The sequence below is a fragment of the Thunnus albacares genome, chromosome 22 (genome assembly GCF_914725855.1).
Source record: "Thunnus albacares chromosome 22, fThuAlb1.1, whole genome shotgun sequence".
Taxonomy (NCBI): domain Eukaryota; kingdom Metazoa; phylum Chordata; class Actinopteri; order Scombriformes; family Scombridae; genus Thunnus; species Thunnus albacares.
Genome location: NC_058127.1, coordinates 17,913,905 through 17,934,403, shown reverse-complemented (window position 1 = coordinate 17,934,403; position 20,499 = coordinate 17,913,905). Strand labels below are relative to the sequence as shown.

Here is a 20,499-nt window from a genome sequence, read left to right as displayed (position 1 = left end):
GTGGAGTGGAGGGATAAAGTAGCAGAAAATGAAAATACTCAAGTAAAGTACAAGTACCTCAAAATTGTACCTAAGTACAGTACTTGAGTAAATGCAGTTAGTTACTCTCCACCACTGATTATTTATCAGCTTGTGTACAACTATCAATAAAATATTGTAATTCAACCTTGTATTTACATTGAAATAATTGACCGGAAGTTGTTATTCTGGTATCATTCTGGTAATTATTTTTTTAACCACCCGCATTCTGCGAAGACCCGCCCTAATCTGCAACTGATTGGTTCGGACTCTGATATTCTAACTCAACCATCTCACTCTTCATGTCTAAATCTAATCAATCTAATCAACGATGGCAACGAGTACAAGCCAATCAGAGACAGAGTGGGGCGGGTCTTAGCGGAATGCGGGTGGGAAAAAGTAAGGCTTTCATGTTTCTGTTCTCGTATGACGAATTAATTCTGCGCCATCTCACTGAACGAACCAATGCCGTTTATATGAAGATAGCCAGCTAGCTAGTTGCTGTTTTATGTAAGTTTTGTGTATGCTGCGCATTAAACTGGACTGTTTCGTCATCTTATACCGGGTAAGTTCTGTAAATAGTTACGCCAGCTCAATGTTTAAGTGTCGGTTTGGCGGGTTTACAGTTGCAGTGGGCATGACTGCAACATTTTTAAAATACCACTACCCGCGAATTGACATAATAACGTCGACAGCTGTTTGCTAACGGTAGCAACCTGCACTGATTACTAAGTAAAGAGTTGCTAAATGCAACGCTAACGGTGTTTTACCAACTTATATAATTTACTTGTTAAATCACAATTAACCTGTGGATCCTGCACATTGGGTGAAGGTTCTTTAAACAGCTAATAAATAACAACTTTGACTTAGAAATACAATTAGTTACTCCACAGTGTAACTCAGTCCACAAATCTGCTCTGTACATGAAAAGACACGTCCTTCCCGAAGATGAAGACGCTGCTCGACAGTTTCAGAGACCAGTAATATAAATAGAGACAGTTCAGAGGCCTAATTACTGTGTGCCTGTTGCTGGTCTGTGTTGCAGTCAAACCTACAGGATGATTGACACAGAGAGGGGAGCTGTGGATACTGGTGCTGAAGAACCCAGCAGTAAGAACAAGGAGACAGAGAAGAAGAAGAGGTCCCGTGTTAAACAGCTGCTGGGTGATGTGAAGAAGCAGGTGGAGTTCTGGTTTGGGGACGTCAACCTTCACAAGGACCGCTTTCTGAAAAAGCTCATCGACGAGTCAGATGATGGATGTAAGGGGCTGTTAATATCTCAGATTCACCACTCCATTCATGTCTGTTAAATGCATCCAAACCTATCCTTTAAGGACTCAGTCTATCTTAATAAAGTACTCACATGCCATGTGTACATAAAGAGTTGTTGGTTGCTGAAATGATCCCTCCCTTTATGTCCTCAGTTTATGGCCAGTATGAACAGAAGGAAGTATTACAGGATCAACTATTTCAGTGTACATATGACATGCGATTATGAGAGATGTGCCGATATACCGTTTTACGAACGACCTCAGTGAAACATGCTGATGGTATCAATACCGCCAAACATTTCCTTTTCAGTCATGATTGTGATTATCGTCGTTTTCAGAGGACACCATGAACAGAAAGTAGTGTGCCTTCACTAGCAGGGTTATATTGTTTAGCTGCAAGGAAGCAGCTTTCTATTGGTCAAACAGACGCAGAGAACAGCACAGAAAAAGAGGCTCCTGTCTGTCGAACTCTGGCTATTCTGGCCAAGACTTTCTATATTAACATAATCTATCAACCCATTGAAGTGTGGCCAATTTATGGGTGTTAAGTTGTGATGTTCAGGGAGAAAGAGTTCTGTATTTTATCTGACTGACAAACTTCCTGCCTCAAGATTGCACACATCACGTTCTTCCACACTGATCAGCTTCAGCTCGGCTGGTGTTTGTTAGTAGTGATGTGTAGGTGTGTAGAGCAGCAGTTAGTGCTACTGGACTATAAGAGCCCATTATAACTGTTATCATGTTATGTATGCACTTACGAATTTCTCTTTCTTTTTAAAAATGAATTTAACTGTTAAGACCCAGCAGATAACACTGACTACAAAGTAATCCAGTCCAGAAATCAATTGATCAATTTCATCAGGGGAACTTAATGAATTTTCAAAATACAAATGTGTGTGTAGAATCTAAGAGACACTGAGCTGCATTTAAAGTCATTTCCACTCAACTGTCTTAAACTTTGAACAACCTACTTTTGTTAACAGAGTTTAAACAGCTTTTGACGTTATTTCTTATTAAGAGTCCAACAAAACTGATACATACAGACCACTGTTCAATGAATAAAATCCAAGGTGATCATGGTGTACAAACAGTATTTTAGCTCTAATAGTAGGATTTCAGGAAACGTTGTGAAAATACTGTTTGCTGTGATATTTTTACCTATGAAAATAGTAGCATGAAACTTTGATGACGGCACATCCCTAGTGAGTATTAAGACAGAGTGAACATATCCTTTTATGCAAGTGTTGACATAAAGTCATTGGATTTTGCTTGTAACATTAGACTAAATGTCTTTTTAATGTGTTTTAGACGTTGATATATCCCTGTTGGCAAGCTTCAATCGAATGAAGAAGCTGACAACTGACACCAAGTTGATTGCCAGGGCGCTGAAAAACTCCTCTGTGGTTGAGGTACTGCAAAGAGAACATTGTCATGAATATCTTTGTTATGATTCTCATGAAACACCTCAAAGCTGTCATATTCTCACTGTGTTTGGATGATTTGGGAGGTTATACAATGATCCAAAATAAGATTAAATGACGCACAACAACACAAATGTGTCCTATTTTATGTGTTTCAGGTTAATCTAGAGGGAAATAAAGTAAGGCGTCAGCTTCCAATTGGAGACATACCAAATGATGTCGACAGCCGCACAGTCTATGTGGTAAAAAGAATTCTATTCTTATCTTAATGTGATTTTCACAGGGCTGATAAAATGAGACAGTAATTTGATCTATGTTGTATCTGAATGAAACCTTACACTGAATCCTTTATTGTAGGGAGACTCACAATCATTTGCTGGAGTCAGAAAAACAGTCTTGGATCAAAAAATAATAATTTTTTCTGTATTTTTTTGTTTTGTTTTATAAGGAACTTTTGCCCAAGGATGTGACGCACAGCTGGATAGAGAGAGTGTTCACAAAATGCGGGAATGTTGTTTATATCAGCATCCCAAGATACAAGTCCTCTGGCGACTCGAAGGGGTTTGCCTTTGTCGAGTTTGAGACAGTGGAACAAGCACAGAAAGCCATAGAGGTGACACTAATATTTCTCCATTGCCTGAGATATGTGATCATTCATGTCAGTCCAGTGTTTGTTTTTGGCAGGAAGAAAACTCATTTGGAAACTTCTATTTTTGAAACAGATGCTGAACAATCCTCCCGAAGATGCTCCCAGGAAGCCAGGCATTTTCCCCAAGACAAAAAGCAGGAAGCCCATTTCTCTGCCAGCCGACAATCCCCCATCAGGTACAACTGATCGGTTTCTCCCTACCAACTAAATCCCTGATTCATTAGACACTTTGTAATAACAAGAGAGGCTATTGTTATGATTAATCATGTTATTTCCACTTCTTGACATTCACATACTCTAGGTGAGGAAGAGGAGAAGAAAAAGCGGAAGAAGAAGAAAAAGAAAGAAGGTGCCACAGTGCAGACTTCTGCAGAAGAAGTGAAAGAGCAGGAGATGGAAGCAGAGCCATCTGAGCAAAAGAGGAAGCGCTCGGTAGCGGAGGATTTGGAACAAGAGGTTGCCAGCAGTCAGAAAACACTGGGGAAACTGTCAGAGAAAAAAAGACGGAGGTCGCAGACAGCAGAGGGATCAGAAAGTGAACTACCATCTAAGATGAGAAAGACCAGTGAAAGTGAAGCTGGAGACAAGGAGAGAGAGACCAAGAGCAACGGTATGTGCTAGTGGATTACCAACACATTACAAATTCACATGATCATTACACTCTCACTATACTTGAAGTATGACGACATGTTTGTTTTTGCAGCAGAGAAATCATGAGTTTGTTAACTGTGTTATTCCCCCTAGTAGATCCGCCCACTGAAAGCGTGAAAGAAAGAGGTGTTGAGGAAGGAAAAGAAAACAGAGATGACTCAACAGTCAAAGCAAAGAGAAAGAGAAAAAAGAAACACAAAGAGAAACTGAAAATCGGGGAGGAAGTTATCCCGCTCCGAGTCCTACCAAAGTAAGATCCTACATCCCTTTTTCTTCACGCATCAACAACAATGAATTAATCTGTGAAATCCCCATTACAACTAAAATGACATCTTTCTTCCTTTTTATTTGCATTAAGAAAAGAGTGGCTTGAACTGAAGGAGGAGTATTTGACCTTGCAAAAGCGCAGCATGGCGTCCCTGAAGAAGTGCATTAGTAAGATTGATCACAAGGAGCACAAGAGTTTAATGGAGATGGACAATGAGCCTCAAGATGGGAACAGTGAGTCTTGTCTCCACTAATTCCAGTAATTCAAGTTCAGCCTACAGCCTTTAAACTTTCCTTGTTAAACAAAACGATAATTGAGTACTAGTATAACTGAGATAACCGCCATAAGCAGGGGAGATTTGCCTCTTATTGATGGTCATTTCAGTTATTCTAGTTGAAGGATTTCATGCTTTGAAGTGATGATCAGCAAAAAATTATAATGTTTATATACACCCTATGTTCCAATACATTTAGTTGCATTTCAGTTATTTTAATGTGAGAAGTGAAGCTATTAGAATACTCCCATGTGTGCTTACAACAAAAAATAATATGGAAGAAAGCAGAGATGCTAAAATGTGGTTTTCTAAGTACATCAGCAGAAATTCCAGCAAAAATTCAGTTTCTTCTAAAACTATTTCAGACAACCAGAGCATTTGTGTCCTTAAAAGGAAACTTCCCTATTTTCCCATTTATTTGTGTCTAAGTGACTAATGGGGACAACAATTTTAGAAATTGGTCCAGTGTTGAGCAAGGTGACATTAAGACAGTCTAGACATCATGTCATCACGGCAAACTCATCAGACGGAATTTTGTAAAGAATTGCCAAAATCTAAGAAACCTAGAAGTTATGGGTCTTATCAAAGTGTTGGGTAGCATGTATGTGAAGGATTGGTATTCACTTTATTAAAAGGAGTGCCAATGAATACAGTTGATTTCTCTGTGTTTTTTTTTCTTTTCTTATAGATGAGAAGAGTGAAAAAGCAACCAACCAGGGTCCTCAGTTTACCAGCGGTGTCATCATGAAGATTACAGACAACAAGCCGCTGCCAGGGAGGAAGTTCATCAAAGTACAGTATACCTCAGTGCACTCTCATCAGCCTTAACAGCATTCACCTATATCTGTATTCGCTCATCAAGTCATGACTAAACAAGATACTACTCACAATTATTCAACTTTTTGTTCGGCTGTTAACAGTCTCCATTCTAGAATAGTGTGTACGTATTTATTTTTGAATCAGTTTCCATGACAATTAACCAGGAATTGTCCTAATATGCACATTTCTGTGATCTGGATTTGGTTATTTAGTTTCCATAATGGCACAAGAGCATAATATCAGAAGATAAAATAATTACACCCGGTTGTGAATTCAAAACAAAATGGTTATATGGTAATTATGTTTTATAATGCAAAAGTTTAAAATGTATCTGCTGTATCATTCACTAAACAAGCAGCAGCGGACACTTCTGCTTGTGTCACACTTACTTGATTAATTAAAAATGATAACTTTATATTTAAGAACTGTATAATTACCAACAGCTGATTCTTTACTGTGCAAAGCTGTCCCTCATTCAAAGTAAAGTTGATTACAAGGAAGTATCTCAGCACAAAACAATGAAATCTTATTTGAAATCTTATTCTACGGGTTAATCTGTCAGGTGTCATTTATTTACCGACACATGGATCTGTAAGATTATTAACACAGGGTTTCGTTATGGTTTGTTTGTGCTTTTTTTCCTGTAGGAAGCTCTGTCCAAAATATCACCAGTGGCATACATTGACATCATTGAGGGAGATGCTGAGGGTCACATCCGTTTTCATACTCCAGAGGAAGCTAAAGCCGTCAGTGACACAAGAGCAGAACTGCAGAACGAGCACAGCTGGAAACTCGAGATTCTCTCAGGTATGAATTTGTTTTTCCTTATTGTAAAGTGTAATTTTATTTTGTGTGTATTACTGTCTGTGTAGCCCACATGCATACACGAGGAGACGGTGTGGGATGACTGAGCTGCTGCTGTGGTTTCCATAATTGATGACGGTGAAAATAATTTATCGGGACAGTGCCCATTATCTCGTCTCAAGTTCTGTGTTTCTGAAAAGATTTAATAGTTAAAATTTTACCACTCAAAGGCTCAAGATTGGTTGATTGAACTCTGAGTCAAGAAAAACACATAACAGAGGAAATCTATTCAAAGGTGACCATGAGCAAAGGTACTGGCAGAAGATCCTGGTGGACCGTCAAGTCAAGCTGAACCGTCCGAGGGAAAAGAAGCGGGGCACAGAGAAGGTGAGATCACCCTTTAAACTTTTAAATATAAAAATACATACAGTACACATGCGTATTACTGTAAACAACAATAAATGGTTGATCAGTCATTTTGCATATATAAATTAAAGGCTGTTTACAGTATATTGTAAAAGTTCTTACAGAACTTGTGAGATATCCAAATATTTGGGGTGTACAATCTTTAGCTGTGACATTATAATACAGACTGCATATACTCTGTTTAATATGGTAATAATAAAAAAGCACACAAAAAACAATTATATTTGTGATTAGAATTTAGGATGCATATATTCAAAGCAGCTTTAATTCATTTTTGGATATGGAATACCTGGAATACAGTCGTTTCACTTGCTGTATTCACCTCCATTTATCTGCTGTCACATCTTATTTTCTGTTTCTTGTCACATTTCAGCTCATATCCAAAGCAGAAAAAATCATCATAGCCCGGGCCAAGGAAGCTAATAAGCACATTCGCTTCCAAGAAGACTGACAGTTGCTGAAAACTGTTTTTTTGACAAACACACGTTTAATTAACTGTGTAATCTTTACATGATGTGATGAGAAGGGGACAGTTTGTGTTAATGTTTACTAAGCTGGAAGAGAACTGAATGGAAAACTTGTTAAAATGCAGAATGTCCCCTTTTTTTTTTTTTTTTTTTGTTTGTTTGCACTGGAGCCCCCATGATAATGTGGATTGCTGCTATGCATAGAGACATTTTGGCAACATTTTTTAAATTGATAGCCTTTTTTTAAAAAAAAAAAAAAAAGATTCTGTACATGATGTAAATATAATTCATTTGAAAGTTCTCCCAGTCATGAAATGGACGAGTTGAGGCATTTCCTTTTGAAGATGCCTTTTTGTTTTTTTTAATAAAATGTCATTATTTTATGTTTATGCTTATTTATAACAAAGTTTGTGCTTCTTATCAAGTTTGTGTGAAGGGAAAACAATGACTCTTATGTCTAAAATTAGTTTTAGTGAAAACCTGTTTCCAGACCTGCATATGAATCGTCTACAGTTTTCTAGATTACATAATGCTCAAAATGTGATGTGCTGAGTAGTAGCAGTGACATGCTTACTAGTATAAAAATAGCTGCCGTTACATAATCTCAGTGCATTCTGATGGCTTTTATTGTTATGAAGGTAGAAAGTACTTGAGGTCATGTGTGGCAGCACCACATCTCCTCAGCAGCCTGGTCTCTAGGAAGCCTTAGCTTCTGCTAGACACCATGCAGCTGATTATTTGGTGTGCTGGAGATGGTTCCTCACAATCCTCACAAGTCACTCCTCCAGAGTTGTCCAGTGAGGTGGCCCAGTACATCCTGGATTCTTCATTCCCCGAGGAGATGCATTTGAAGCCGGCTAATGCTCCGTTCTCAGCAGGACATTGAGGTTTCTCGGTGGTGCTGCAGTTGGCGTTGCAGATTCTGTTCGGCTCCATTTTGGGACGGAGGTTCACAAGTTTAGGAGTTGTTTTGGAGGTCTCGGCATGTGAGGCAGACTGAGGTACAGAGAAGGTGGTTTTCTTGGGGCAATTCAGCTCTTTATGGTCAGTGGAGAGGCATCGTGGTGTGTCCCAAACTTTGTAATCCTCCTTCTGGGTAGTCATTGCCTGAAAAGGCTCCTTGCTTCTCTCACAGGTTTGTGGACATGGCAGGACTGGCCTGGTGTGCTGGCACCGATGTGCCGTGTAGTCTGCATGTGTTGTGGAGAGGAATCCACTGTGGTCTGCTGGTGGACTGGACTCTTTGGCTCTGCCTTGGGTGTGAAACTTGGTTCCAAGGGACCATCTCTTGAATTGCTGAAGGAATTCACTGGCTTCGTCAAAAGGGTCTGGGTTTGTGTCCCAAGCCTGCTTTGTCCTACAAGACACTGGACGCTCTAACGGCAGACCTCTGTTGGTTTGGTAAACAGGCTTAGCCCTAGTCACCCTGGGCTGCACTGGATGGGTGACGTAATCAGATCTGTAGCTTGTGATGCTCTCAAAAGGGAGGGGTTTTTGCACCTGTGGGGAGTTTCCTGCAACTGGAACAGAATTTTTCTGGGAGCGACCTTCCTTAGAAGCATCATCTGTGATAACTAATCCTTGGTTGACTTTCAAGTTGTGATTCACCTTATACGGCTGACGCCTGTCTGCTTTCCATGCTTGGAAATCATCTAAAAATGAGAGAGAATTTAAATCAGGATGTTGTACATTTGTTACATATTTCCGCAATTTGTGACACTAAGGATCTTCAAGTTGCTTACTTTTGTACACCGACGTGTAGTCCTCCACCTGGGATGCATTCTGGTTTGCCACAAAGCGTGCAGGATTGTGTGGAGCGCTGTTGCATCTCCTGTGGCCTTTGGGTTGCACAGGCGGCTGTGGGACCTGGATTTTCTGTGGATTTTTTATCCATTTCTGGGCCACAAAGTACGACCTGAAACACAAGCTTATGATGTGAGATTTCCTTTTTTTTTGCTTTAGAAAAAAAAAGCAAAAAATACATACATACATACACATACATGTAGGTATTTAAAACACTTCAAACTCAGCACATCCCAGGAATTATTTTGTCAGTAGGTGTTAGGGTAATTTGGCCAAAGGTTTGGCATTTTTTATCAACATGTATCCAGTGACATTAGACAAAAACTACAGAGCTTACCTAACATAAGTGGTCATATCAGCACCGGTCCCCTTCAGCGGATGGTAAGGGTCTATCTGTGTCGAGGTTGTGATGACAGCCTTGTGGCAGCTGGGTGGAAGGAACCTCTCCTGGTACTCTGTGGCCATGGAGGCCCGAGTCTGTGCTCTGTGAGAGCCGGAGTGCCTCCTGGACAACAAGACAAGTTTATTTTTAAGACGAGGAAATTTAAAGTGCTTTACATGAGACAAGGCAATAAAAAAGAAATAAGCTACAATTGAATAAAATAGGGGAAATTTGATGCAGTCTCATTGTCAGCTCAAATTCTCAAAGTTGCCTGATTTTTTGCCTTTCCACAAATACAATCAAACAGGATAAATAGTTGTATTTATGCCTATATATTTTAATTCATAACAATATTTTACAACCTATAGCACAATAATAAATCCCCTGCAGGAGTAAGCCTGAGCATACACTATTTGGAGACATATCACAACAGATAATTCCACTGAAAATAATGTGAAATTTGAAAAAATACAACAAAATGCATGCAAGTCACTAACAAATATTCTGTGTTTTCGTCGAGGACAGCCCATTAATTACAGTTTTCCCTTACATAAAACATTAGAAATAGATGTTCTCACCTCATAGACGTGGCTTGATGATTGTTGCCATGCTGTGTATTCTGCTGCTTCATAGTTTTAGGCTGCATGGCTCGTCAGGCGGAGCGCACTGTGCGCTTATCGGGGCGTCCTGTGGCTCGGGAGTTGTTGCCGCCTGCTCTCTGACTCTTCTCTGCTGCAGGCCGCCTACAGCATATGAATTATTGACCGGAGGAACATGGGATGTGTGTTGAACGACGGTAGCACGCAGCGGCCGAGAGCTTTCTAAAAATAAACACTCGTGGATTGTGCGGGGCCTGTTGTCAAGGCGAGGACGCAGATCGTGATGATGCGCATCTCTGGACGGTGAAGAGGATTCCAGGCCTCTTGTGCTGATACGAAAAGTGGGGTTGCAACTTTTAAAAAAGGCACCAAGTTGTCCAACAGTCCAGTATGCATCTTGTTGTCAAACCAAATGACATTTTAATGCTCTGCCCTAGTGAGATTATGTCACTGTTTTACTGTTTTTTTTTTTCTTTTTAATGCTGAATATGCGAGGTGCAATTGGGTCGCAGGACTCCATCTGTCACTTTGTAGCGTGTCCAAAAAAAAAAAAAAAAAAAACAGGGAGGAAGAGAGAGATAGGCTACAAGCCTGCACATTGTGACGTTGTAACTACCACCAAACTAAAGTAACGGGGATAAACCCACTTTTTGCTTCCCACAGGCCCAGATGTTAAATGATAGATGATTTAATCCATCAGGTCAAGGTTACTGCTACTTTTGACCACTAGATGGCGTACAAAGCTTTAAAAAGATGTATACAGAGAGGAGTGTGCATTAGATCATTACAGTCTATTTTCTTCGGCGTCTACATTTTAAGACGACATTTGATTTTTAATGGAGAGAAAACTGTTCTAATAAGATATTTAGAAGCAGTCTCAGATTTGAATGTAAACTGAGTAAAAATACGTATTTTATAGGTTACACTTTTCAAGGTCTTATGATTGAGAACCAGGGCTGTAGGCTAAGTTATTGATGTTTCAGATTTCAGAGCTAAATTCAATATTATTTGATGTAACTATTTCAGTAGTCTTAAAGATGAATATTCAGTGTTTCTTCTATATTCTTTTGGGGTGGTTGGCAGTTTAGACCAAGAGATACAAGGAGCCTCAACTGATTTGCAATTGCAGGACATTTCTGCTATTTTAGCCCTTTAAACAAGTCGATGAATTATTTAATTAATAATATATTTTTTTAAAAAAAGCACAAATGAACAATGGAGTTGACAAAATATGAAAAAGTAATTTAATGATAGTGTGTCAGTATGGGCCTAATATGCTGGCTAACCTGATCTAACCTCGATGAATACTTATTGAAATACATGAAATGCACTCTAATAGCTAAAATGGGTCACATTCACACAGTTCACATGGTCCCATTGAATAGGTGCAGGACATACTACCTGTCTGTAGTTTTTGATAAAGGCCTTGCACACCCTCACAGGTGATTTTAATCATTCTGGCTGATTAGACCTCTGCTCAGGTTGGGTGAAGCAATCATGGGGATTATATTATGTCTTCCTCTACCAATAACAATCATAAAGGAGTAATTTGTCCAGCCCTTAGAGGTGCAACAAAGCTAATAGGAGACTGATGGAGATGACAATCAAGCAGTCTGTACCACCCACACAGCCCTGAGAAGAGGCCTAATCAGGTAAAGTAATTCAAATCACCTGTGTGGGTTTAATATGGGTGTGCAGGGTCTTGGATTTCCCCTTATTATATGAAGCATTATGGTTTTGCACTCCAAGCCTGCAGATTATGTAACATAACAATCACTTCAGTGCCTTGCTGTTACTGTTATCTAATGAATTTATTATTAATATATTTATATTAATTTATTACTTTGCTTAAATGACACACATTTTTTAATTTTCCAGTGATGGTTGTAGTTTAACTTTGCCAGAAAGATTATAACTTCTCATTTGATAATTTAGCACAGTCTTGACTCATCTGAGGGGGCAGATATGAACTTGAAGTTTAGAAGACAGAGCTGCTAATAGTTATTTTATAAATCTGATTACTGTAAAATATAATTAATTATCTGGCAAGTATAATAAGGAGACAGTGTGTCCCTGATGAATCACATTGATGACTCAGACTCTTGTGCAATATTGTGTCTGCGCACTTCAGCTCCTTCATTCTCTCTGAGTGATCTAAGTGAAGATATATTTTCCCCGAGGTGCATTAAAATGCAAAAAGGTTGGAGAGGGGAACGTCAGGATAAGAAGCCAGGACCCGTGGGAGGTTTATGGATATTTGAAGTCCCTTGCACATTAAGAATTTCTGACTGCATACGAAAAATGACTTCAAAATCACTCAAAATGCGTTTTGGCGTCTTGAAAACGTGTAGAGAGAGAGAGATGTGATTCTATTGATGTTTATTAAATATAGCTTGAAACCACCTGCACACCGGCGTCATATCGCAGCCTTCAGCATTAATGCATTAACAGTATTGATGCCTATGTGAGCCAGATGGTGGTGCAAAAGCCTTGTAAATATAACTGCGCCATTCAGACAAACTGTTCAATTATGAATGTGCATTACAGTTGATGCAAAGTGCATGAATGTTTGGAACAATTCTTCACTTCTGCATTTCCAGCCGCTATTTTACATAAGAGCCCTGCTGGCACTTCTCAGAAATTACCTTCTCCATCAAGGAATTGTCATCAGTGTTTGCGGCTATCACGTAATGTGCAACATAATGAAGGCTTGTGTGCATTGTTTACTAATGTGCTATTATAATAACCAATATGCGAGATACAAGCTGAGTAACAGCTTATCAGAATTCAGAGAATCAATCAGTCCTAAGGGAGGCAGAGCGACCCCACAGGCGCATCTCACTGAGCGCCGCAGGGCTTTGTGCCTCTTTCCTCTCAGCATGAGGTCTACTGAACACAAAGAATTCAAAAGATGTGCTCTTTTATCATATTTATTAAGTTTAGTGTGTGCATTTATCTACCCAACTCTTCCAAAAAAGAGCGTTAAGATGTTCATGCGTTTTTACGCAGCGCCTTAGCCAAAAAGAAAATGTGGACTGTTGCCTTATACTGGCTTCTGAAAACGTAATAACTCAACTTTAAACAGCATGAAAATGGCATGAATGATTTATTATCTTTGCGCTTGTTGTCTTGCGGTGAGTGTACTGAATAACAACTTTACAAAATGCAAGCGTTATCTTTACGCATTGTTCCGTAAGTGGAGATCTGACAGGAATACAATCTAACTTCACTTTATGTCAACTAATGGCCACTGTAGGCGAGTGTAAGTGCGAAAAAGGAACGCATCAATAAATTATGTTAATCAGTCAGGACAGATTGGAGGCGTGTTGTGGCTGTAATGAGGGGGAGCATGCCTGCACCGTGGAAAAGCTGCGAGTGGTAATGCTGCCTCCACTACATGCGCGCTGTTTCTATTTCCCCAGTCTCTCTTTCCACTTTATTGCGCATAATAGCAATTTCCTCTGCTGTAGACTACTGTGCAAGGCTCGGTGCAACAAGTTTGCAGAAGCCCCCCGACGCGCCGTCACACAGGTTGACTCGCTTTGGCTGGAGCGGAGTGGGCTTCACTAAACTATCTGTCACCGTCGCAGGCACACGCACTCACACTGAACAGTGTGCCATAAATTCGTGACTCCGCGCCAGATGCAGTTTGCTCCCAACAGCGTGTAGTTGTAGTTAAATGAAGACCGCGCAGACGAGAGGAGCATCTAAGTGCGTGGAAAAAATGGAGAAAGAAGTGGCGCCTCAGAAGCGACAATATTGTCGCACCACAGTGCTGAACATAATCTCGTCATTATGCTCAGTGGCGTCCATCGCCTTTTGTATTATTCTGAGCATTAACACAACTGATATTAAGAACCGGGTTGTGGATTTGGAGAGTGGGAATGGCGAGCACACCTTCATCCGTGCCCCTGGCTACTCTATGGATGATTTTAATTCATTGATTCAACAAAGAGTGAATGAGCTGCTCTCTCAGGTAAGACTGGATCTCACACTTGCTCCCCTTGTTTTAATTGTTTTTACAGGTTCAACAACCCACGAAGTGACACTATTTCAGTTATGCAGAAATTACCTCAAATGCTTAAATTTTAATCAAAGCATCAAGTGCAAATGAATGAAAACTGCATTGTTTTAACATTTCAGCGCTCCTATGAAAATTTAGTCAAGATTCGGACTGCCAGACAAGCTTCACCTGAGTGCAGCTGCCCTCCAGGTAAATGAAACTACTTTCCATTGTATTCTTTGCATGCGATTGTCTGTATATGTGGCTGTGTGAGAGACACTGGATTTGAAGCCTATTTGACTTTGAGCTGAGTTGATGTAATAATGAATGGGGGCACTCTGGACAGATCCTTAGTTAATTTCATTGAAACCACTGACACTTGACAGTTTGCCTGAATAGTGATGATAGTTTGCTGTGAAGGATGCAGACAGCTGACTGGTCATTACGCCCAACAGAAAGAAAGGTATTTAACAGCGGCCTATACATAGAGGTGCTGAGTGGTTGTTTGACTTGAGATGTTGCCTGCTTACTTGTCCACAAAGCCACATGAAATTCACATTTCCCACCAGTAGATGGAAACATTTATTCCTTCAGCATGGGTCAGCATTCTGATCATTTTGGGAAGGAGTCGAGGTTGCGTTTATGCATCAGTGTCTAGGATGTAAGAGGCAATGCTGCAGAATTTTAGCTGTAACATCACTTTTTCCCCTCCTGATTTTTTACTTATTTATTTTTTTTTTACCACAGAATCCTCTATTGTCCATCACTGTCAGGTATCATCAGGAGAAACACTCTTATGTTGCTCCTGAATATGTGATTGACAGCTCCACCGTAAATGAAAATGATAAAAAGGAGGGAAATTTTAACCTTGCAGGTGTTTTTTTGACAGTATGAATACACAATTGGCACATAAGCTAATATACCAATCTAAAGAGAGAGATAAAGGTCTTTTATCTCCATGTTTTAACATTTTCTTCATACTAGTGTCAGTCAAAGGAATCAAATATCATCATTGTTGCATGACAATCATGTATTGCCAATTCTGATGATTTTAAATATTTCAGATAAACTGAAAGATTAAATGTTCCTTAATTGGTTGAGAAAATTCTCTTTCTTCTTAAGCTTTAAAAAACATTTAAAAACCAATTGGATTATCTGAAAATGCATTGTTACAAAGCTGAAAACAAGGATGTTTCTTTTAGCTCTTGAAGAGATGGTTTTCATAAGACAGCAGTGATATGTAATTTATTTGTGAATTTCTTTTGGGTTCCATCAAACATGTATATTTGAATTGTTTGTTCCTAGCCTTGTATGTTTTTTTCCAGATATATGAAATATTGTTATGAACCCCTCAAATAATGTCTTTACAAGGTGACTGACAATCATCCGTTTTCAGAATAGCAAATTCTTACAAAGCAGGATCCCTGGCCCCTATCAATTTTAGATATAAAAAGAGTCCTTGAAATCGGAATGAAGTGCGCTCTGTTGCCTCAGTAAATTACATGTCACTGCACCTGACAGCCCCATCTTCAAGTGCTCACGAGAAACCACATGTGAACCTAATTCCTGTTCCTGGCAAACTGTTATCTGTGTAACTGCACTGCTGAACCACTAGCTTAGACTATGTGCTGCAGGAAACATGGAGACATGTTTTCACAACTTTTTAAAGTTTGATGAAGAGGGGTCTGTCCACATCACCCTCTCACTCAACTCCAGATGGGAATCAGATACAGTAAGTGTGAACACACTTGTAGGTGACCTCTCAGGAAGAAGTCATAGCTGTGACATAGCACAGAGCACTTTTGATTGGATCTTTAGATGGACAATCCAGGTACCAGCAAGCATCTGCACTGCAGGACTGAAGTGTCCTTGAGCTAGATGCTGAATCCCAGTCGAAGCCAGGGAAGCAATTTTGTTGTTCACCCTGACCTGCGGCCTCTCTGTTGAAGGAATATACATACATCATAATCAGACATAGGTGAAAGAAGAAACGTGACTGATGAAAATGATAATCCGCCGCTAAAAATGACCCAAATTCCGTAGTTTTCATAAGTGGTTTATCAATTGCCAATGACTCATTTGCTGAGTGGGAATGCCTGAATTAATGAGCTAGAAGTACTGGAAGTATTAACCATAATGAGACTCGCACAATCATGCTGCTCTCTGTTCTAAATCCCTATCATATGTCTGCTATTTATTTTCTTTCACCACATTTCTGTTCAGGGCAGAAATAAAACAATGAAAACATTTCACATCAAATGAAGCGCCACAACGTTAAAACCAGGGCGGCACCAAGCTTGATCTTTGAAACTGGCAACAAGTCAGGCTCTCAAATTGATTAAATATTTTCATGTTCAGTACTTATTCTGCAGTTTTTGAACTATGACTACAAATAAAACACATATATCATCAGTATACTTTGAAGAATCTGAAGTATATTTTAATAGTGTAATTGTATTACACATGCAACTTCTACCATATTCTGTAGATACTCGGGAGTAGGCTTTTTCAGGGCAAATGTCTCTAAAGTGCGTATGAATGCTGAATGGGTTCACTCAATATTTATCCTCTCTTATGTCTAGTAGACAGCCCGTGGCTAAGATGTGGGCTTTTTTTTTTTCTTTTAAGGGAGGGCCGTAATGTGCTTTTCACAGTCTTCACTTTATTGCTGTCAAAGAAGATGGAGTGGCTGCATAGACAGAGCAATGGTCCATAGCTTCAGGATGTTTTATAGGTTGCTTCTGAATCTGAGGGAGTTTGTGGCATCTTGATTGTCTGTCGTGAACTTAAAGTATATATTCATGCTGATGTAATTCTTGTTTAAATATTTTTCTCTATTCTCATTTGTCATTGTAACAGTGTCTGGTATTGCTGTCATTTAGCTCTCAGTTATTAGCTTCTGAGTTACTAAAACCATGTTCACACTGATAAGGTCGGTCTGGACATGATAGTGGCTCAGCTCCAGGGATGGCAAATGTCGATTGGTTGGCTGGTTGGTTGGTCCACCGCTTCGGTTCAGACTAAAATATCTCAACAACTGTTGGATGGATTGCTGTTATTTTTTTACAGACATTTATGGTCCCCAGAGGTGAAGCCTAATGACTCTGAGGATTCTCTGACTTTCCCCTAACACCACCAGCATGTTGACATTTTTGTTCTTTAGTGAAGTGTCTCAACAGCTATTGGTGGATTAAAATTTGGTGCATTTGTCCTTGTGCCCAGAAGATACATTCTAATGACCTCCGATTGTCTAGCTATTCCTCTAGCACCACCATGAGGTTGACATTTTTATTTCCTAGGGATCTCAACATCACCTTGATGGACTGGCACAAAATTTTGTGCAGACATTCATGGTTCCCAGATGATCTTACCTAAGGTGATCCCCTGACATTTCCTCTAGCACCCCCATAAAGTTGACATTTGTGGTCTGTAGTGAAATGTCCCAATTTAGGTTAAAACATTCATGGTACCCACATGATGAATTGTAGTCATTATGGTGAGCTCTTAACTTTCAGTTCGTCCAAAACAAATATTAGCATACTAACACGCTAAACTAAGATGGTGAGTATGGTAAACATTATACCTACTAAACATCAACATGTTAACATTTTCATTGTGAGTGTGTTGGCATGATGATGTATGTATTTAGCCCACTGTGCCTAAGTATGGCCTCACAAAGCCGCTAGCATGGCTATAAACTTGTGTGTGTTCTATTTGAATTAAGTAGGGGTGCCACACCCCCATATTCATGTTAAACCCTGGTCAGTTTTTCTGGACTGCACCTTGAGTCTTAAAAACTGTTTTTACACTATACATTTGCTGTAAATGGTCTTGGGCTTGGGGAAAAGCAAACCCGTCAAACCGACTTGGTGTGAAAATGTCTGAAGTCACACCCGCTCAGTGTGCCACACTTCTAAGCGAGTCTCCCTCTAATAATTGCTTCAGCATTGGCGGGCTGTTTTCTTTTTCATTTTTTTGTGTACCTTCGCCTCCCCTGGGATCTGCATTCCAAGCAGGGCCTGTTGTTTAATGGGACTATAATAAAATGTGCAGTCAGCAAGCGCTGGTGCTTTGCTCCCTCCCTGTTTACTCACCCATACGCCTCAAACCCCCCTCCCGTGCATCCCCTGTTCCCACTCTGCTGCATTTCTTGAAGTTAACGCTTCAAAAAGCCTGGCAGCTAAACAGCGGCCAAAGTGCTCTTGATAAAACACCAACATACAACTTGTAATGTGGGACTTTGTTTTTCCCCACTAAACACTCAATACTGGTTGTCAAGTGCAAAGGGTCAGCAGCGGGTCATGTCAGCTGGCTGTCATGTCTTCAGATTTCGAAATCAAATCATAAACAGATGCAGTAATATCTTTTTCTTTTAGTTTGCTTTGCCAAGTCCAGATTTGATTCACTTCACCAAAAGCCAAACAACACACACACACACACACATAGCCTGTAACATTATCAACCTAATCACTCCTTTTCAACTCCTTGTGGTCAATCAGGGTTACACTCCCCCTTTCTGCCTCGCAAAGTGTGTAATCCCAGTGGCCTGTTACAGTTGTGCCAATCCCCTCAGATATCCTCAACTCAGTGGGCAACTGGTAATTAATCACTGACAGCTTTTGAATTAAGCCCTCTGTGTGGTTTGGTTCTGGGAGGTGCCCTAATGGCCATGTAATTACTGAGTGCTAGGTAAAGCTAAGCAGACTTCCAGGTAGCCATTGTGGCCAGCTGCTTTTGGTTTGGTGAGTCAAGTTAAGCTGCCTTTGAGACGAAAGGTGGAGGCTTGGAAACCTCGCCTAGAGTCAGTGGAGAATGGGCAATTAGAATTTGATTGCTGCTCAATTGCTTTAAAAGGGTATCTACATGTGAATCATGAGCATAATGTACTATACACACCATGAAAAACCTCTTGATTGATTTATGCATGAAAAGCCTGCCTCTTCAGCTCAGATTCTGCATCAATCCCGATAAATGAACATGATGGGATTTATCTTGATGAATCATCAGAATTGGTGCTAATTCTCAATTCTCACACAAGGTTTATTATAAAGGGAAAGACGCTGGAAATAGCACAGATGGTCTCTTTATACCTTTGACACAGCAGTTTTTTATGGGGGATGATGAGGCATGCCAGCTGAAAGCACTGGTAATGACTGTGGGATTTGAAAGGGTGGCACACTTTTTTTCTTTCAACTATACATTAGCCTGAGGGGACACTCTGAATGAAGAAGAGATGACATGATTTTTATATGAGCGATGTCACAACAGCACTCTGCTGGAGATTGAAGTACCTCGGGCTCGGAGAACAGGGACAGCGCCAAAAGGAACGGAGGAGAATCAAAATGCTCGTGCCTAATGGTTCGTCTCATGTGTCCTTGAACATTTCCTGGCGGTGATCCTCAATCGTCGTTTTGTACGGAATAAAGTAGGAAGCCTGGAGATCCTGTCCTGGCTGCTTCTACGGTTACTACTTGGAGATGGATTAATGGGGTTTCCATGACCACAACATAACGGCACACCCCGCATTTGAATAAAAGAATTGTCCCCCTCTTTAAATTTGACACGCATTTGTTCTGAAAAAGGCTGCGTTTGTAAGAAAATATGTTTCCCCCAGGGATTCATTGCAGTTTCTGCATCATCAAAGCAAAAGTTGGACAATGTGAAACTGTTAAAGGTGGAGCTAAATTTTTATTTTAGGTTTAGGGCTTCAATAAGCTCTTAGTCATTGGATGTCGACCAAGTTCTTTGATTACAGTTTTCCTCTTGGATTTGGTGCATTCAGGCATTTCTTGGACTTCTATGTTCCTACTCAGACATGATGTCTGAGGCAGCTTTTTGTGCAGTGTCTTTTTTTTTTTTGGTTACGCTGTGTTCTTGTAGATGCTTTCTTTTTCTAAGAATTATCAAAATTGAGGAAAGCATCAAAATCATCTCATTAGCAGACCCAGCAAGAATCTATACATTCAAGGGGCACTTTGGTGGTGGTGATATGACATTACCCCTCTTTCTGTTGCTGTGTGACCACCAGTGGAGAAGGGAAATCACTGCTGTTGGTCCCCCTTGATGCTCCTTCTTCGTGGCCCCAGTGGCTCGCCTCCTTTGCCTCTCTGTCAGAGCTGGGTGGGCAAACCTTCCACAAAAGACTGCTCACAAACTCTCTGCCTCATCCGCCGGTGCCCTCTGACACTGCAGTGAAATTTCCAGTCATCCTCCTACTGAAGTCTCCTTTGTGATGGCTTAAGTTCAACTCCCTTCACAAGCCCACAGAGTTAAATAGATCAGGGGAACCTTTTCTGATGTGACACCCTTCTGGAACAGCTGGTCTACTGTTCAATATGGTGATTTTTCTGTGACCTTAAGTTAATGCCACGGTAATGTTTGAGGAATTTCCTCTTTGTACTTGGACTCAAATGATCAAATCTCTCTTTACGTCATTTAATTCCTTTACCAACCTGCCTCACTGAAGGTCCCCTGGTGAATCTTTTTGATATTTGGTCAGGTTTTCCTGTTTGTGAAGCTTTATTGGCATGAGGCGAGCAAAATGTCAGCTGCCAACTACATTATACATGCTCTCTGATTGAAAAAGCAGTTTATCTCCAATGCTGGTTTCCATGAAACCATTCTTATATTATTCATTTTGTCTG

The 20,499-nt window shown here is 40.2% G+C and overlaps 3 protein-coding genes across 17 annotated transcripts in view; 2 read left to right on the top strand and 1 right to left on the bottom strand.

The window, feature by feature from the left end:
* Positions 1-430: 430 nt before the first annotated feature.
* larp7 (La ribonucleoprotein 7, transcriptional regulator) lies at positions 431-7,451 on the top strand. 2 transcript variants are annotated; one of them, XM_044340790.1, is made up of 13 exons: positions 431-583; positions 1,064-1,278; positions 2,598-2,698; positions 2,869-2,952; positions 3,159-3,323; positions 3,433-3,535; positions 3,661-3,969; positions 4,104-4,260; positions 4,369-4,511; positions 5,241-5,344; positions 6,019-6,178; positions 6,471-6,562; positions 6,975-7,451. In XM_044340790.1, the coding sequence occupies exons 2-13, from the start codon at positions 1,077-1,079 to the stop codon at positions 7,050-7,052; spliced, it is 1,698 nt and encodes a 565-aa protein (XP_044196725.1). In that variant the 5' UTR covers positions 431-583; positions 1,064-1,076; the 3' UTR covers positions 7,053-7,451. The 2 variants fall into 2 exon arrangements, with proteins under 2 accessions (XP_044196725.1, XP_044196726.1); XM_044340791.1 differs by having other exon boundaries at positions 432-583; positions 4,107-4,260.
* Positions 7,452-7,672: 221 nt separating this feature from the next.
* On the bottom strand, positions 7,673-10,158 carry saxo2 (stabilizer of axonemal microtubules 2). Its single transcript, XM_044340794.1, has 4 exons — positions 9,832-10,158; positions 9,209-9,376; positions 8,811-8,983; positions 7,673-8,720 (listed from the first exon to the last, which is right to left on the bottom strand). Exons 1-4 carry the CDS (start codon positions 9,897-9,899, stop codon positions 7,774-7,776), a joined length of 1,356 nt encoding a protein of 451 aa, XP_044196729.1. The 5' UTR covers positions 9,900-10,158; the 3' UTR covers positions 7,673-7,773.
* Positions 10,159-12,778: 2,620 nt separating this feature from the next.
* The window catches only part of LOC122973341 (collagen alpha-1(XXV) chain), a 149,868-nt gene continuing 142,147 nt past the window's right edge, over positions 12,779-20,499 (top strand). For 9 of the 14 annotated variants that reach the window (XR_006399985.1, XR_006399984.1, XM_044340783.1 and 6 more), the window contains exons 1-2: positions 12,780-13,828; positions 13,996-14,065. Coding sequence is in view for 12 of the 14 variants with exons in the window: in XM_044340783.1 (XP_044196718.1) it covers positions 13,532-13,828; positions 13,996-14,065 (367 nt within the window). In the remaining 2 variants the exon portion in view is untranslated. Of the gene's footprint in view, positions 13,829-13,995; positions 14,066-20,499 lie in introns of all 14 variants that reach the window. The other 5 variants (XM_044340772.1, XM_044340782.1, XM_044340781.1 and 2 more) reach the window with 2 other exon arrangements.

Coding starts and splice junctions, on each gene's coding strand:
- larp7 (XM_044340790.1), top strand. CDS start 1,077: ATGATTGACACAGAGAGGGGAGCTGTGGATACTGGTGCTGAAGAACCC. Junction 3,324..3,432: donor AAGCACAGAAAGCCATAGAG/GTGACACTAATA, acceptor TTTTTGAAACAG/ATGCTGAACAATCCTCCCGA. Junction 3,970..4,103: donor GAGAGAGACCAAGAGCAACG/GTATGTGCTAGT, acceptor TATTCCCCCTAG/TAGATCCGCCCACTGAAAGC.
- saxo2 (XM_044340794.1), bottom strand. CDS start 9,899: ATGCAGCCTAAAACTATGAAGCAGCAGAATACACAGCATGGCAACAAT. Junction 9,377..9,831: donor CATCAAGCCACGTCTATGAG/GTGAGAACATCT, acceptor CTTGTTGTCCAG/GAGGCACTCCGGCTCTCACA. Junction 8,721..8,810: donor CTACACGTCGGTGTACAAAA/GTAAGCAACTTG, acceptor TCTCATTTTTAG/ATGATTTCCAAGCATGGAAA.